Source organism: Piliocolobus tephrosceles, chromosome 14 (genome assembly GCF_002776525.5).
Source record: "Piliocolobus tephrosceles isolate RC106 chromosome 14, ASM277652v3, whole genome shotgun sequence".
NCBI classification, from domain to species: domain Eukaryota; kingdom Metazoa; phylum Chordata; class Mammalia; order Primates; family Cercopithecidae; genus Piliocolobus; species Piliocolobus tephrosceles.
The window spans coordinates 10,942,762-10,961,168 of record NC_045447.1 but is presented as its reverse complement, the minus strand read 5'-3'; the positions used below and the strand labels follow the sequence as shown (position 1 = coordinate 10,961,168).

General features: G+C 54.7%; 1 protein-coding gene across 2 annotated transcripts in view; it reads right to left on the bottom strand.

Moving 5' to 3' along the window:
- Positions 1-17,989, bottom strand: part of NIBAN2 (niban apoptosis regulator 2) — a 64,581-nt gene extending 46,592 nt beyond the window's left edge. The window contains exon 1 of one of the 2 annotated variants that reach the window (XM_023217093.1): positions 17,707-17,989. In XM_023217093.1, the coding sequence (XP_023072861.1) occupies positions 17,707-17,761 (55 nt within the window). In that variant the 5' untranslated portion in view covers positions 17,762-17,989. The remainder of the gene's footprint in view (positions 1-17,706) is intronic. The other variant, XM_023217094.1, reaches the window with a different exon arrangement.
- Between the last annotated feature and the right edge of the window lie 418 nt (positions 17,990-18,407).

Sequence of the window (18,407 nt, the reverse complement as noted above, 5' to 3'; positions counted from 1 at the left end):
GAGAGGGGAGAAAGGGGAAGGGAAGAGGGGGAGGGGGGAGGGGGAGGGGAAGGGAGGGAAGGGAAGGGAAGGGAAGGGAAGAAAAGAAGGAAAGAAAGGAAAGAAAGAAAGAGAAAAAAAACTACCACAGTATCATGCACATGGGAGCTGCTGCCAGGCTGGCAAGAACCACAGCACCAATCTCTGGGAAGTTTTGGTTCCCTCAAAGCCCATGCTGTCTCTACTCTGGGCCTCTGCAGAGCTGCCCTCTGCCTGTAACTCTCTCCTCCTGTATCCTTTGTGGCTCACCTGAGAGGTCCCCTCCCATGAGCTCGGTCAGCAGCAGGTGCAGGGCTTGCCCCACCCTCAGGTCACCAGCTGCAGGTGTCCTCAGCTGGGCCTCCCATGACTCTGCAGGTCTGGGTTGGGGCTGCTCCCTGGCTCCCAAAGATGTTCTAAGCCCCCACCTCTGCTGGTGTGCCATGCTGGGTCTGTCTTCCCCAGACAAGGGTCCCCAGGAGGGCAAGGACTATGGCCACCTCCCCACCCAGCACCCCCAGTGCCAGCACACGGCCTGACACTGACCAGAGAAGACTCTCAAACCATGTGGAATCAATGGATTAATCCCATTAATTGATTTAAGCTTTTCACCACAGCACTGTTTACAACAAGAAAAAATAGAGCTGGACGCCATGGCTCATGCCTGTAATCCCAGCAGTTTGGGAGGCTGAGGCAGGAGGATCACTTGAAGCCAGGAGTTTCAGACCAGTCTGGACAACAAAGTTAGGATCCATCTATACAGAAAATTTTTTAAAAAAATTAGGCCGGGCGTGGTGGCTCACGCCTGTAATCCCAGCACTTTGGGAGGCCCAGGCAGGCGGATCACGAGGTCAGGAGATCGAGACCATCCTGGGTAACACAGTGAAACCCTATCTGTAATAAAAATACAAAAAAATTAGCCGGGCGTGGTGGCAGACGCCTGTAGTCCCAGCTACTCTGGAGGCTGAGGTAGGAGAATGGCGTGAACCTGGGAGGCGGAGCTTGCGGTGAGCCGAGATTGCACCACTGTACTCCAGCCTGGGTGACAGAGCGAGACTCCATCTCAAAAAAAAAAAAAAAAAAAAAAAATTAGCCAGGCATGGTGGCACAAGCCTGTAGTCCCAGCTACTTGGGTGGCTGAGGTGGGAGGATTGCTTGAGCCCAGGAGACTAAGGCTGCAGTTGGCCATGATGGTGCTACTGCTCTCAAGCCTGGGCAACAGAGCAAGATGCCATCTCAAAAACAAACAAACAAAAAAAGAAAAACAGAAAAAGTCTAACTGCCTGGCAATAAGGCTTTGGCTGAGTAAGTTAAAATACAGACTATTGAGGCGTAATGGAATATTCTTTTTTTTGAGACAGAGTCTTTAGTACAGTGGCATGATCTTGGCTCACCACAACCTCTGCCTCCCAGGTTCAAACGATTCTCCTGCATCAGCCTCCCAAGTAGCTGAGATTACAGGCACGCACCACCACACCCAGCTAATTTTTGTATTTTAAGTAGAGACAGGGTTTCACCACGTTGGCCAGGCTGGTCTCCAACTCCTGACCTCAGGTGATCCGCCTGTCTCAGCCTCCCAAAATGCTGGGATTACAGGCATGAGCCACCTCGCCCAGCCATAATGGAATATTTTATATCCATTCAACAAGGAGGAGGTCCACTCCCACTATTAAGGTAGAAGAACAAATTATGTATCAGGAAGGTGCCTGAAAGTCTTTTCTGGGTGGTAGGATTATTGGTGATTTTCATTTTCTCCCCAATATCTGTATTTTCTAATTTTCTTTGACCACTAGATATTGCTTATGTAACAAGAACAATAATAATAAAGGGGGAAAAATAATAAAGAGGGAAGACTGGGGAAGCTCAAAGTTGAAAGGTCAAGCCTCCAGACCTGTGAGAACCTGACCTTTGGCAGATGTTGGCAGGTGGGAGCCACAGTGGGTCTGAGGGGGAGGTCAGAGCTCACTGCCAAGCAACCTGATCTAATACCATCTTGGCCATCAAGTTCAGGCTGCTGAGGCTCCTCCAGTAGGGAAGGAGTTCCCTGGCTGGGGACTGAACCCCAAGGACAGAAATTCTTCCTATTTGCTGTGTGCCAGGTACCAGGGGTGGCCCTGGAATAAAGCTCACAACATCCCTCTTAAAGGTAGCTGCAACCATCCCCATGCTACAGATGGGTAAGGAGAAGCAGAGAGCTGAGGTCGTCATGGAGACAGGCAAAAGGGAAGCCCTAAGCACAGCAGAATGGAGTCCTCATGCTCAACCTCATGCAGCGCATGCCTTTGGCCACCCAAGTTCTATGCCAGGTACCAGCATCCCGTGCATATTACCCTGGGGAACTGGAGCTCTGTCTGGCCTGGAGCCCTATCTTGCTCTGTTGCCCAGGCTGGAGAGCAGTAGCATGATCCAGCTAATTGCAGCCTCAACCTCCTGGGCTCAAGCAATCCTCCCACGTCAGCCTCCCAAGTAGCTGGGACTACAGGCTTGTGCCACCATGCCTGGCTAATTGTTTTTAATTAGCAGGGACACCTCTGGACTGGAGGTGTGATGGGCCATAGGCTTTCCCAGTTGGATGGTACCCAACCACTCCTCACCACCCCAATGCCCCCACCCACGCCCGGCCTTCAGCACTCATCACAGAGAGAGACTCCTCATTTGTGGAATCCATCTGCCATCTCTGGGCTAAACTACCACAATCCTATCTGCTCACAGCCACTGGGGACTCAGAGGCTGGGCACACAGAAAAAGCCTACCTAACACAAGTTTGTTGCTCTCCATGCCCTTGTCACAGAAATTGAGTCCTCGTTCTAAAGTCCAGTTAACAAGTGTTCATGAGAAGGACTCCCCACTCCCCAGTCCCTTTGCCTGGCACTCAAGGTTATGCTCACCTCCCCACCTTGGATAAGCAAGGGTCTATGCCAGGCCACGCCCTCCACTCACGCTTACCCCAACTCTGCTGGCTAAAATCCCTCCTGTCCTCGGAGATTCAGCTCAAACACCCCTCTTCCAGAATTTTTCCTTCCCTCTTCCCCTCTCTGGAGCCTGTCCTGTGCTTGCAACCCCTTGGGGCTCCAGTCAAGCCAGCATGGCTTAGATTCTGAAGTCAGACAGGAATCAAATTGTTCCACTAAATACAGTCAATAGGGTTATTCTTTTTCTTTTTCTTTTTCTTTTTTTGCTTTTTGAGACAGGGTCTCACTCTGTCACCCAGGCTGGAGTGCAATGGCATGATCTTGGCTCACCACAACCTCAGCCTCCCAGGTTAAAGCAATCCTCCTGCCTCAGCCTCTTGAGTAGCTGGGACCACAGGCGCATGCCCCCATGCCCGGTCAATTTTTGTATTTTTAGTAGAGACGGGGTTTCACCATGTTGGTCAGGCTGGTCTCAAACTCCTGACCTCAGGTGATCTGCCCACCTGAGCCTCCCAAAGTGCCAGGATTACAGGCGTGAGCCACCAAAGTGCTGGGATTACAGGCCTGAACCACCGCATCCAGCCAGGTTATTCTTTTTGATTTAACACGCTCGCTGTAAAAAAAACAAAAAATAAAAAACAACAACAACAACAAAAAACAGAAGAGAATGAAAAAATTTAAATAATCTATTATCCTGCCACCCCAAAATAACCTCTATTTCTATTTTGGTGAATTTCTTTCCTTATTTTGTTCTATGCCTATACATACACACTTTCAGACATACAAAACTGAATCATCACTTTTAATGGCTACATATTACGCCACTGAAAAATGCCTGCTAATACATTGTTTCCATTACATCCCCCAGGCTGTAATGTAACCATTTTGTTACCTAATGGGGTACATTCTAGATGTGAAATGTGGGGGTGGGTTTCTTCGAGGGCTTTGGGCCACCTTTTTGCTGTCCTGTGTATTGGTGGTGGGAGCGGGGAAGGGGACGACCACCCTTACCAGCCCCCATTTCCTGCCTAGCCTTAGAAGGTCCTAATACTTCAGTCACAGCAGTTTCCAGACCCCATAGTTCTGTCTAGGGACACACAAAGGAGGGATTCAGGACAACAAACCCAGCTCTCACTGCAGTTCCGCAGTCCCCAGGCTAAAATCCTGAGGCCAGCCCACCCACCCAGAACCATGGGGGGCCAGTGGTGGACCTCTGGCCTCCTGAACAGCACACCTTAGACTGAGGAGTGGCAGCTCACGTCTGTAATCCCAGCACTTTGGGAGGCCAAGGCAGGCAGATCACTTGAACAGCACACAACCAAGACAGGTGATGAGATGCTGAAGCCCCAGGTGGGCACAGGACTTGCCACAGAGCTGAACCTGCTCCCTTTCCTACTCGGGGGGCTGTGTTTCCTCTTCTGTGACAGGAAAGCTAACCACAGGCATGGCTGTGGAGATCCCGGGACACGTGAGCTCCCAGGGAAGACTGGCCATTTCTTTACAGCAATTTGCCCTCTGGTAATGATTTTAATTAATGACTGAGTGGTAATTGTTCGGTGTGTCTCCTGACCAGCCAGGAGCTCTACAAGGGCAGGGCCAGGGTGAGATTGACGGGGCTGTTTCAGCCGCACCAGCTCAGATCCAAGCCCTAGGTGGGCCCTCAGTGGGTGCCAGCCCCAGGCCTGACACACAGGGGGTCACCAAGACCAGGGCCCAGGTGTCCACCCCGCCCTACCCCCACCCCTCCATCCCTGCCTGTCACGCTCAGAAGCTGCAGAAGGCCAGGAATAGAGAGGAACCCAGAGAGAGAGCCGGTCAATCCAAGAAAGACTCTCTACCCGCCTCACCCTCGGGGCTCAAGGACAAGAATGAAGGGCTCAAAGCCAGTGAGTCACGCTTCGAGGAATACAGGCAGGAGGAAGGAAGTTGTGGATGGCCACACGGCTTCGTGCCTGCGGGTCTGAGACACAGAGGGGCCCAAACCACTCCTTCCACAAGGGCGGGGGGGAAGTCACCACTCCAAACCCCTTCCACATCTGCCCTGCCCCCCTGTAACCACCCCCCACCAACCACACACACACACATTCTGCACCTACCAGGCCCTTCATCCAGAGAGCTTTGGGATCCCCATGCTCCCAGGATGTAGGACCTTGCGATGACATTCATTCATTCATTCGTTCCTGCTAGGGAACTAAAACAATTTGCACTAATAAATGTTCATTACAGTTATTGACTCCTGAGCATTCTTGTGTTTTACACACATCATTTTTTAATAACCTTTACAATCCAGTGGGTTAGAAGTATTATCATGCCCATTTTATAGTCAATGAAACTAAGGCATAAAGTGTCATGGCACCTGACCTAGTGGTACTTGTTCAGCTGCTGGTGGAGCAAGTCTGAGCTGTGAGGCCACCTGTCTGCCTCAGGGGAGCCCAAGGTGAGTGAGCCCACAGGTATTTGTATCATAGATGGGAATTAGAATCACAACCATGGGGCAGGGCGTGGTGGCTCACGTCTGTAATCCCAGCACTTTGGGAGGCCGAGGCAGGCGGATCATGAGGTCAGGAGATCAAGACCATCCTGGCTAACACGGTGAAACCCCGTCTCTACTAAAAATACAAAAATAAATTAGCCGGGCGTGGTGGCGGGCGCCTGTAGTCCCAGCTACTCAGGAGGCTGAGGCAGGAGAATGGCATGAACCCAGGAGGCGGAACTTGTGGTGAGCCAAGATCGCGCCACTGCACTCCAGCCTGGGTGACAGAGCAAGAGAACGTCTCAAAGAAAAAAAAAAAAAAAAAAAAGAATCACAACCATGGGCAGGGCATGGTGACTCAAACACCTGTGATCCCAGCACTTTGGGAGGCCAGGCAGGAGGATTGCTTAGCTCAGGAGTTTGAGACCAGCCTGAGTAACACATGAAGACTCTGCCTATACAAAATATAAAAATAAATTAGCCCCATGTGATGGTGCACACTGGGATCCCAGCTACTGGGGAGACTGAGGCAGAAGGATTGCTGGAGCCCAAGGGTCGAGGCTGCAGTAAGCTATGATTGCAATACTGTACTCCAGCCTGGGCAACAGTGCAAGACCCTGTCTCAAAAACAAAAACAAAAAAGAATCACAACCATGTGAGAAGCGCTACAGGTACACACAGGTGGCCAAGGGGCTGTGGGAGCTCAGAGGAAAAGTCTGATCCAGCCTGCCAGGAGTGGGGCTACTGGCTGCAGGGCTTGGTCTGTGAGGGCACTTCAGGGTCTGGACTTGACCTTGAGGATACAGGGCAGCCTGGAAGGGTCAGTCTGAAGGAGGGTGACACATGGTTAGTAGCAAGGTCACTCTGCTACCAGAGGCTCTTATCCAATCCCTCCATTGAACCATGGGGGAAACTGAGGCCTGGAGGAGAGGCAGTTCACCCAAGGCCACAGAGGTCTGAAGCTGGACTGGCCTCCCATCTACGGAGTTGGATTCCCAGAAACCACACAGGGGACTGCAGGAAGGGGGGAGGGAGGGCGGGGGCTCAGCCCCAACTGCACAGGAAGTCTGCCAGGCTCCACCCGGGGGCCTCCAAGCAGGGCAAGCCACCCAGCCCCCAGCCTGCAGGGCAGGCACCAGAAACAGCTCCTCTCAGATTCTGCCACAGTCTCAGCAGGAAGACAGGAAAGCTGAGCTGGGCAGCCTGCTCTAGCCGGGCCGGGATTGGAGGTTTGGTCTCCCAGGACCAGGCCGGCTCTCAGGTCACTGAGAAAGTCACTCCTCTGCTCCAAGAGGGGCCCCTGCCTCTGACCAGAGAGAAATGAAGAGTTTCTGAGATCCCAGTTGGCCTCGGGTCAGGGTGAGAGAAAGGGCTCAGTGTATTCAAACAGTTGGCTCGAATCTTTCCCCATCCTGCCACCCTCCTTGAGAGATGGGGTCACCTCCACTCTAGAGATGGAGAACTGAGGCCCAGAGGAGAGACGCCCCTTGAGGTCACACAGTGAGCTGTGACTGCCCCAAGCTGGGCCAGGAGAGCTGACCCCAGGAGAGTCCTAAGGGGTCAGACCCTATCCCCTTGGAAGGAGGGGCTGCCCCTTTCCCCTCCCCTTTTCCTGGCAGCCTGAAACACAGGAGTGGGGGTGGGAGGGGAGCGTGGCTTTGGCTTTTTAAGTCCAACACAGCCCCTCACTGTCTGTGCAGACAGGCCTGGGCTGGCTCCTCGGACACAGGCCCATCTGTGAGGCCCCCACAGGGCCTGCTGCTCTCCCGGAGAGCTTGTTTGTTTACCCAGTTTTCATAATTATAAGTTCTGCAGCCCCACCCGGCCCAATCACTCCTTCCCTGACCATCCCTTGCCATCTGGGGCCCTGCACGGGTGCGCGGGGCAGGAGGAAGAAGCCGGAGAGGGAAAAGCTTCATGCTGGGGTCAAGGCCCTGGGTTCCAGCCCAGCTCTGGTGCCCCTGAGAGCACAGGCATGTCCCTTCCTCTTCCTGGGCCTCAGTTTACTCGGGCATGAGAAAAAGGAGGGGATTGGTTAGAGGAGCTCATGGGGTCCTCCAGGGCTAGGAGGAGGAGGGGTCTGGGCCTGAAAAGGAAAAGCAGACACTTCTCATCAGCACCTCAAAAATCAAGGCAGGGCTGGGTGAGAGGCAGACACCCGCAGCCCACCAGGCCTGCCCGTCCCAAAGCTCAAACCCAGCTCTCTTTTCTACCCTTCGCCTCCCAGAGAACACTGCACTCAAAAAAAGCAAAAACAAAAAGCAAAACAGAAGTGCAATTGTCAGCTCCCTCCTCCTCTAGATGCCTGAATCACCCCTTAAATCTCTGACAGGCCAGGCAAATGACACACAGCTTCCCTAAGAACTCAGCAAAACTGCAACTGCCATTTACTGGGCACCCTGCACAGGCCAGGAACAGCGTAGTGCACCTCCCAGAACCTTCACCCAGCCCAAAGGCAGGGACCACCAGTCCCATCTTAGCGGCAGCTGGACCTCCAAGGAGGAGAGCTGTGTGCCAAAGGCCACACAGCTTTCAGTGGCGGAAGCATACTGCCACCAGGTCAAGACCAGACACGCTGCCTCTTGAGATGGGCCGCCTGAGTGTCGAAACCAACATACACTCCGGGAAACATAAAGATCCACAGACTTTGTAACATGAGCCACAGCACATCCAGCACGATGGAACCTTCTTGGCTGGCATGAGTTCCACGAGATCAGGGCTCATGTCACTGCTTCGTCCCCAGTTCCCAGCTCAGGTCAGGCACAGGACAGCTTTCAGAGCAAGCTCTTCCTTCAACAGCAAGATGGCCTCCTACAATATGGAGGTGCTGCACCTGCTCTGTGCCTTTAGTGCAACCTAAGGCCCACAGGTTCCCAGGAGGTCAGAGCTGGAAGGGCATGCCCCTTGCACAGATAGGCAAAGTGAGGAGGAGGCACAGAGAGAAGAAAGGGCTTGCCAGAGGTTGCCAGGCACCCATCCTGCGGAGCCTGCCTCCTAGCCCACACCTACCAGTGGCTCCCGGCAGGTGGAATAAATCAGAAGTGAGTGGAGCAGGAGTGGGTGGGCGGCTTCTTCCCAAGGGACTCCTTTTCTAGAAGGTGCTAAGCTTCACAAATTCAGCTGGATGCAAATAGTTCTGCTCAGCATGGGGCATGAGAAAGACGGATGGCAGCTGCAGTTGGCTTGGCCACAGACAGGCGGGTGGGAAAGTGGGGTCTGCACTTTGCAAACCACAGTTCATTCTTCCTTGCCTCCTGGACGCCCAGTTACCCCTTGGGCCTCCACGCCTGCACGTGGACCCTCCACCCAGCACCCAGGCCAACACACAGCACTTCCAGTCTGCAAGAGGAGGGCCTCCCTTGGCCAATGTCCTGTGTGAGCCACACATAACAGTAACAGCGGATGAACCAGGAGCTGATGTTCCCTGAGTGCGAAGAGCTCCAGCCACATCATCTCATCGACCCTACACAACAGCCTCGGGCGCCTGGGATACTGTTGTGCCCACTTTACAGATGAGGAACTTGAGGTCCAGAGAAGGGAGGGCAGCTGCCAAACGACAGGGCAGTCCTGACAGCATCTCAAAACCAGGTCCTCCGACTCCCGGCCTCTTTCTACTCTGCCCTTGGAGGGGAAGAAGGTTCTCATTTTCAGGGCTGCCTGGGAAGGGAGTGAGTTTCCTGTTACTGGAAGAATGGGAGAGGAGGTTGCAAGACCAGTGGTTGGAGGTCTGCCTTGATAAAACAACCTACAGAATCTGGACAGGTTTCCCTGTAGCCAAGAGTCACGGACATCAGCTTGCCCCAGCCCTGCACAGCACCACCACTGAGGCCTGGCCACGCCACCCCTCTGTACACACACGTCCCTCCCTGCACCTGACCCCCACCCACGCAGGTCCAGTCCCTCTCACCACGGGGTTCACCTCCTCCCATCCACACTCACTCACAGCTGACTCACCGGTGCCACTTCTGCCTGAAAATGCCTCCAAGGGCTCCACAGGACCCTCAGGACAAAAGCCCCTCCTTTCTAAGACCAGCCCTTGTGGTTCCCTCTACCTCCCCCATCCTGAGTCCCAGCAGGACTGGCCCACCCCAGGTCAGTCTCTCTTACACCTTCCCGAGGAAGGCCTTTCCCTTTGGGAAAACTGCTTGCCCTGAGTAGGGACGGCCAGCCAGGAAGCACACGCAGGCAGGCACCATGTGATTGTGCAGCTGCGTGTCCCTGGTGCCCAGCCCAGCGCCAGGCACACAGTAGGTGTTCAATAACTATTGATTGAATTAATACAAGAAATAAGGACTATGTGTGTCGGGGGCCAGAGCTCATCACACACCGTGATGGTCTCACAGGCATGCACATCTATTTCTACATAGAAGTCACCCAGCCCTGCCTTTGGAAGGCATCTTGAGACCCCTACAAAAGGGTTTTCAGAGGCAGAGAATTCCCAAGAGTAGATACTGGCCTTGAGGTCACAGATGGGGAAAAAAGGCACAGAGAGGCATGGCCATTGGGTCCAGAGTCACACAGCAAGTGGTCAATGGGACCAGGCTTAAGGCTTACAAGCCTTGTTCTTGACACATGGGTGGGCAAGGAGGCAGCATGTTCCCATCCATTTTCTCACCCTTTTCCTCCGTGCACTGCCAAATGCCAGGCACAGAGTGGATGCTGCTGCCGAGTGACTGACCTTGCTAGAACCATAGCCCCATCCCACCGCCCTCCAAGAACTCGCTAAATACCCCAGGTGTCCAGGGCCACAGGCTGGTGCTCCTCTGACCTTGGAAGGGAAGAAAGTTCTCATATTTAGGGCTGCCTAGGAAGGGAGTGGGTCATGTCAACTTCCTGGAGCACATGGCAGGGAACAGGGGATGCATGAGGCCACAGACGGACCGGACACATCTCCCTGGGTGTCAAGTTAGCTCAATAAAGTCACAATCATAACAGCTACCACTCACGTATTGTCACCTCCCACCAACACTGTTCTGCACCAACCGGGGACTTGACCCTCACACCTCGAGATGCCAGAACTGTCATCCTCATGGAAAGAAGGCTGTGAGGCTCAGAAAGGGTGACTGACTTGCCCCCAGACACCAGTCCATCCAGTGGCAGAGCCAGGACTCGAACCCAAGCAGTCTGACTGGAAAGCCTTCCCCAAAACCTCTGGGCTCCCTGTTTCTTCAGGCTCACCATCCACTAAGTCACCAGGCAGGCCCCTTCACCTTTGTGGGCCAGAAGCAGCCCAGCTCCAAAAAAACAGGACCCAGGGGGTGGACACTTCCTGTTCTTCCAGTTTTAAAATTTGTGAGATCAAAAGATTGTAGCCTTCCATGACTCAGGCCCTAAGATTCTACCAGGAGAAGAGAATGGCTTTGCTCCACCCTTACGGGTTTTAAACCTAGGCATCTGCCCCGACTCCTTCCTTAAACCTCTGCCCAGCAGCGTCTACCCTTCTTCCTCCAGCACAGAAGTAGATGGGGTGGGGCAGGGGAAGGAAAAAGCAGTGCAGGAATTTCTGCAACCGCAGGATGATGCTTGCAGGAGCCCGGGGTGGAGTGAGTCATGAGCTCTGCCCGCGGGGAAGGAGGGGGTGGGTGCAGGGAAGGAGAACGGGGCTGGTCAGAGGCTGTGAGTCTCAGACTGAGTAATGATGGGTGGGATAGATTTGTGCGACCTATGGGAGGCAGTCTGACACAAGCTGCTGTATTCCCACTTGGCTCCTCCTCCCACTTCCTTTCCCCACCTCCAAAAGCTTACCTCTCTAGGAGGCCTTTTTCAGTGTCCCCCTACCCAATCTGGACACCACAGACAACATAGTCATAGCGGAACATGGTTTAAATAGCTAAGGCCTTGAACTACGCGGTCCAAGCCTGCCACTGAGGTGCGGATTCAATGAGATAATACAGACAAAGGAAGGCTTGGCACATAGCAAGTCCTCAATTAAACCATTGCTAATCTTTACAGTTATCACCCTGAGCCTGATTATCTATTTGAGGACAGAGGGACATTTTCAAATAGAATAAAATGTAGCCTTTGGGGATGCTTCCAGGGAGGTTTTAATGACCTGGGAGAGACGTTTATTATAAATCACGTAGTGAAAGAAGCGAGACACAAACTTGAGTCATGGTCTCGGCAAAGTGTAATGACCGCCACAGAAGGGAAGTACTTCCAGAGGATGAAGTGGTTATCGCAGGATGGCGGGTGAGTGTTCCTATTCCTGTTTTTCCGCTTCACTCCTCAGACAGCAGGGAGGGCAGCCATGGCCCAGCGTGGGTTTAGAAAGGTCTCTTTGGCAGTGTGTGTGGGAAGGACTAGAGGCTCCGAGGAGGCTGGAGCAGCTCCGAGTAGGCGAGGCCGGCACTCAGGCCCCAGCAGTGGGAAAGGAACAGAGTTGGGGGGAATAGAGGAGGCTGGATGGAGGGGAAGGCAGGGTCAAAGCCAACAAAAGCATGTTATGTAAGACCCAACAGAGAGACACCAGCATCCTCAGACGCTTCACCCCCAGGGACTGACCCAGACCTTGGCTAAGGGCAGCAGCCCGGGCTCAGGCACTGCTTCCGGCCAGCCTGGTCTCTCTGCAAAGTCCAGGGGAGCAATGAGGAAGCCACATAGCAGGGTGAGGGGTGGCAGAAGGTGGAACCCCTCCATCCCTTCACTCTTGGCACCTACAGCCACTTCCCAAATGTTGAGAGGTAGATTTTTTTTTTTGAGACAAGAGTCTCACTCTGTCACCCAGGCTGGAGTGCAATGGCGTGATCTTGTCTCACTGCAACCTCCGCCTCCCGGGTTCAAGCGATTCTTGTGCCTCAGCCTCCCAAGTAGCTGGGACTATAGGCACGCACCACCAAGCCTGGCTAATTTTTTTAGTAGAGACGGGGTTTCATCATGTTTGCCAGGCTAGTCTCAAACTCTTGACTTCAGGTGATCCGCCTGCCTCGGTCTCCCAAAGTGCTGGAATTATAGGCGTGAGTCACCACACCCAGAAGAGAGGTAAGTTTTTAAAATAACTTTGGAAAAAAGCATTATTTGTTTTGCTCAATAAATAATTAGGACACCCTTCTCATATCTGGTTGTCAAAAGGAGGAAAATGCTCAATGCTAAGGTCCACCTTGGCAGGACAGTGTCAAACGTCTGCTGCCTTCTTAAAGGCTGTGTGTCCGTCTATCAAAAGGTGACCCAGGCCGGGCATGGTGGCTCACGCCTGTAATCCCAGCACTTTGGCAGGCAGAGGCAGGTGTATCACCTGAGGTCAAGAGTTCGAGACCAGCTTGACCAATATGGTGAAACCCTGTCTCTACTAAAAACACAAAAATTAGGCCGGGCGTGGTGGCTCAAGCCTTTAATCCCAGCACTTTGGGAGGCCGAGACGGGCAGATCATTAGGTCAGGAGATCGAGACCATCCTGGCTAACACGGTGAAACCCCGTCTCTACTAAAAAATACAAAAAACTAGCCGGGCGAGGTGGTGTGCTCCTGTAGTCCCAGCTACTCGGGAGGCTGAGGAGGAGAATGGCGTAAACCCAGGAGGCGGAGCTTGCAGTGAGCTGAGATCTGGCCACTGCACTCCAGCCTGGGCGACAGACGAGACTCCGTCTCAAAAAAAAAAAAAAAAATACAAAAATTAGCCAGGCGTGGTGGTGGGCGCCTGTAGTCCCAGCTACTCAGTCCCAGCTACTCGGGAGGCTGAGACAGGAGAATTGCTGGAACCCAGGAGGCAGAGGTGGCAATGAGCCGAGATCATGCCACTGCACTCCAGCCCGGGCCACAAAGCGAGACTCCGTCTCAAAAAGAACAAAAAAAGTGACCCAGGAGTTCCATTTCAGGGCCTCTCTGATACTGGAACATTACCAGGTTTGTACCAGCAGGTTCAAGCAGCACTATGCACACTAGCAAAATACTGGGAACAACCCAAATGCCCATTCACAAGGGGCTGGGCAAATGAAGCATCCATGCACAGAAACGAACTCACCAAGAGAAGAATGAGGTAGTTCTTGTGTGTTCTGACACAGAAAGATGTCCACCAGTTTACCAAGTGAAAAAAATCAAACCACAGAAGCGTAGAGTGAAGTCTCTTTTTATAGGTCGGGCGTGGTGGCTCACACCTGTAATCCCAGCACTTTGGGAGGTCGAGGTGGGTGGATCACCTGCGGTCAGGAGTTTGAGACCAGCCTGGACAACATGGTGAAACTCTGTCTCTACTAAAACTACAAAAATTAGCTGGGCATGATGGTGCACGCCTGTAATCCCAGCTACTCAAGAGGCTGGGGCAGGAGAACTGCTTGAACCTGGGAGACGGAGGTTGCAGTGAGCTGAGATCTTGCCACTGCACTCCAGCCTGAGCAACAAAGTGAGACTTCATCTCAAAAAAAAAAAAAAATCTTTTTATAAACCAAGCTATTATGAGCATGTACAGAGAGAGGTAGGTTTGGAAACGGTGACACACCACACTTAAGTGACTTCTTCTGGGAAGTGAGATTTAAGGGAGAAAGATGGAGGGTGCTTTCATTTTTTATTTTACTCTCCTAAATTGTTTGTGTATGTGTTACTTTTGCTCAGGCAATCCTTCCACCTCAGCCTCCCGTGTAGCTGGAACCACAGGCATACATGACCGTGCCCGGCTAATGTTTTGTATTTTCACTAGAGACAGGGCTTTGCCGTGTTGCCCAGGCTGGTCTTGAACTCCCCAGTTCAAGCAATCCACCCTCCTCAGCCTCCCAAAGTGCTGAGATTACAGGCGTGAGCCACCATGCCTGGCCTGTGCATACATTACTTTTGCAATTAGACAAAATGTTCAGTGGTTGCCTAGAGTTGGGAGGGACTAGGAGGAAACAGGAGCAACTACTGAGGGAGTAAGAGTAAGGGATTTCTTTCAGGGCTGATGAAAACGCTCCAACTTTGACGGTGGCAATGGTTGTGCAATTCTGTGAATATACTAAAAACCACTGAAGTGTACACTCTAGGTGGATGAATTGTATGGTAGGTGAATTATGCCTCAATAAAGCTGTTATTTTTGGCTGGGAGTGGTGGTTCACGCCTGTAATCTTGGCACTTTGGGAGGCTGAGAAGGGCAGATCACCTGAGGTCAGGAGTTCAAGACCAGCCTGACCAGTATGGTGAAACCCCTATCTCCACTAAAAATACAAAAATCAGTCGAGCATGGTGGTGCATACCTGTAACAGAGGGCTGAGGCAGGAGAATCGCTTGAACCCAGGAGGTGGAGGTTGCAGTGGGCCGAGATTGTGCCACTGGACTCCAACCTGGGAGAGAGAGAGAGAGACTCTGTCTCCAAAAAAATAAAAAGATGTTAGCTGAGGGGCGGGAAGCTCACACCTGTAATCCTAGCACTTTGGGAGGCCAAGGCTCCCAGAGGAGACTTGCTTGATCTCAAAGGAGGATTGCTTGAGCCCAGGAGTTCAAGACCAGCCTGGGCAACGTAGGGAGACCCTGTCTCACACACACACACATACACAAATTAGCTCGGCATGGTGGCGCATGCCTGTAGTCCCAGCTACTTGGGAGGCTGAGGTGGGAGGATCACTTGAGCCCAGGAGGTCAAGGCTGCAGTTAGCTATGATGATGCCACCGCACTCCAGCCTGGGTGACAGAGCAAGACTCTGTTTCAAACAAACAAACAGAAAAATGTTACTCCAAGGTTGCAGAAGTTATATTGGGACCTTGAGCTGGCTTCAGTCTGGGGGAGATTTGTGGGGAAAATTTGGAATTGTTAGACCCTCAGAGCTGAAAGGGACTTCAGCCATCGAGTAGCCCACCCACATCGGTTCACAACTAGGGAAACTGAGACCCAGGGAGAGGAAGTGGCCTGCCCAAGGATCCTCAGGCCTCCCAGCTCCTGGGCCAGGGCTTCTTCCTCCCCGCACACTCCCTCGTGTAAGGAGGCGGGAGTCATCCTGCCACCAGCCCCACGGGGCTTCTGATGTGGAAACAAGCCTCTGCTTGCCAGGGGCTTTGAAATCGCAGGATGAAAGGTGCCGTGGCAGCAAAACAGCACCATGGCCGGGAGCACGCCTGACCTTTGCCAGGACTTGCAGGCAGGCTGGCATTCACCTGCTTACCTGCTCGGGGCGGACACAAAGCTACAGGTCAAACCTCGGAACCCTAACAGGCCTGGGAGCTCAGAGCAGTATGGGAAGGGATGTCTCTAACTCTGACATTTCTACTGGGGCAGAGAACAAGGCCTCAGGTAGGGAGGGCTCTGGAATTTTAATTGCCGGCTTTAAGAGTACCTATTGCTCCTTGGGTGGGGTGAAGAGGGTGCCTGGATCACTGGAGGCGGCAAATACACGCCCTCATTCCCTTCCAGCAGAGATTTCTAAGGCAGTTCCCTTCCTCTGGAGGAGGCTGGGAGGCTTCCCGGCTGCCCCCTTCCGACACCCCACCCCTCCACATCAGGAACTCTCCTCAGGTGAGTCTGGATCAGGAATTCGAGGCGTTTAAAGAGGGTTATAAATAGCACTGAAGTGTGGAGAAGAGAGAGACCAGCAGGCTCTGAGTGGGCACAACTTTCTTCCACCCAGCCTGGTACCCAGAAAACAAATCCAACCCTCTCCAGTAAAGGACACTTCACCTTCTGTGGTCTCAGTCCACTCCCCTGTAACGTGCCAGGGGAGACAGGGTGGGCTGGCAATTCTCAGCCCAGGAGACAGGAAGACAGGGAGGCCCAGCACTGAGTATGGGGAGAGAGGAAAAACCCCACCGAACGCATGGCACACCCCACCCAGGCCACTCGAGGGGCCTCAACAGGAGGTCCTGAATGGAGGGACTGTTACAGAGCCCCAGGAGGCTGCTGTGACAGGGAGGGGACAGGAAGGCTCCGCCCTGGCCCTTCCTCCTCCCAGAGTCCCGGCCTGGTCCGACAAGGAGGCTTTCCAGGACTTAACCCCACACTGATGAGAGGCTAGAGAGGGTCCGATTCATTTGCACATCACCCCAGTCACCCCTGTGCCCAGCCAGCCCCAGGCCTAGAAAAAGGGAGGGACTCTGGCCTTAGGACTTGGCCCAGGACCACAGTCATTTGGCAGACCTCCCCAGCACCTCCCTGGTGCCCAGCATGGGTGCGGCCCTGGAGACATGGAGTTAAAGGACACCTGGCCACTGCTCTCAGGGCTTCTTGCTCTCAAGGGAGCGTGGAGGACACGGTGGTGAAATTCTACAGGACGCAAAAATAAGTGCAGGCAGACGTGGTGCTCAGGGCCCACTAGACAGTGAGGGGCAACCCACCTGAACCGTCACCCCACGTATAAATGCCTCTCTGATGCCAGGCTGTGTGCTAAGCAAGCCATATGAGTTACTTCATATAAGCCTCCCAACAACTCATTAATAAGGAAGAAAGCACTGACCCCATTTCAAAGAGGAGAAAACCAAGGTGTACAGGACTGATGTCTGGGAAGCAAATGCTGGGATTCCACCCAGGGCAGCTCCACCAGCCAGGAGAGCTCGGCCAGAGAAGAGTTTCTCAGGCAGCCGAGATCCTCATCCTATCTCCGCCTTCTCCAGAGTCTGTGGGGAAAAGGAACCAAGGCCTCCACTGCAGCTCCGGCTTCCCCAGGAGCCTTGGGGACAGCTGTCCTTGGAAGAAGTGGCCACTGTTCAGTAATAGGCTGAGAGCAGGGTTGGCTGAAGGACGGGGTTGAAGGGGCTGGCGACTGGCCCTGAGGGCCCCCCACTCTGGTGACCAGTCCCCTGGCCCCTGCTGCTGGCAGAGGCAGCCTGCTGTCTGCGCCAAAGGACATGGAACCCCACCGCCTCCGGGGCGCCCTATCGATCCCTGGCCCCGCTCCCCAGGATCAGTCCCGGGCCTTCATGGGCCGGTCCTCAGGAAGCCTCCGCCACGTGTACCAGGGCTGGGGCCCGGCAGAGCTGGGGACGGGACGGCTGGGGAGGAAGGTGAGTGCGCCCTGGCTGGGTCAGGGAGATCCCAAAGCTGATAGCGGATGGGCTTGGAACGCTTCTGGGCGGGGACAGTCAAGGGTGGGTGGCAGGCTGCGACCCCTGTCCCAGCTCGGCCAGGGGTTGTAGGCTGGGGGTCCGCCAAGCCCGGGATCCGAAGGAGTTCCGGGACAGAAGGGGTTCCGAGTCCCCTTGAGCCGGGAAAGGTGGCGCTCAGAAGAGCGCGGGAAGGGGCGCCCAGGCTCGGAGGGAACGAGCTCGGACGCTGGGCGCGCTCCCTGGCGGCTCCCACCCGCCCGGCCTGACTCCCCCAAGCTCCCGGCCCCGGCGCGACTGCTGGCCGGGGCGGGGGCGTGGTCCGGGCCTTCTGGCGGGACCCTGGGCGCGCGTGGCGCTGCGCGACCCTCACCTGCGATGTGCTGGCGCCGGGCGTCGTCCAGGTGTGTGGACAGCACGTCTCCCATGGCCAGGAGTCGTCGCGGCCCGATCCGGCCGACGCCGCTGCTGTTGCCCGCGCTGCTCAGGCGGACGCCGCTGGCGCCATGGAGCCCGGCCCGCCCTGCTTCCCCCGCTCCCGCCGCTCCCGACGCCCGGCTGCGGCTTCCGCTCCGGCTCCGCTCCCGGTCGGGCCCCGTCCCACCAGCGGGCAGCCTTGGCCCCCCCCCCGCCCCCGGCCCTGCCCCCCCCCGCGCCCCACCCAGCCCCTCCAGGGCCCGCCCCGTATGCCCCGCCCCCTCCTCTGCCTCGGGCGGGCGGGGCACAGGGGCCGGGGACGCCGGGACCGCCCTGGAGACGGAGACAAAGAGAAGGTCCCAGAAAGGGAGACCGCGGAGAGTGTACCCGCCCTGTACCTAAGCAGAGAAAGAGACGGGGCTGGTGGCGGCATCTGAAAAGCTGGGAGTGCTCTGAGGGACTCCAGCCTGAGTGTCACGCCCCTCCCCTCTCCAACCCTGCCCGCGCGGGAAAAGAATCGCTCCGAGGAGGATGTGGGGCACTGGCAGGGGACGCCTGGACCTACGGACCGGAATTCGGCGTTCGCCCCCTCCTCTTCCCTGAACAGTGCTCCCTGACCGCCCCCCCACTCAGTCCTCCTCCCGCCACTGTCCGCGC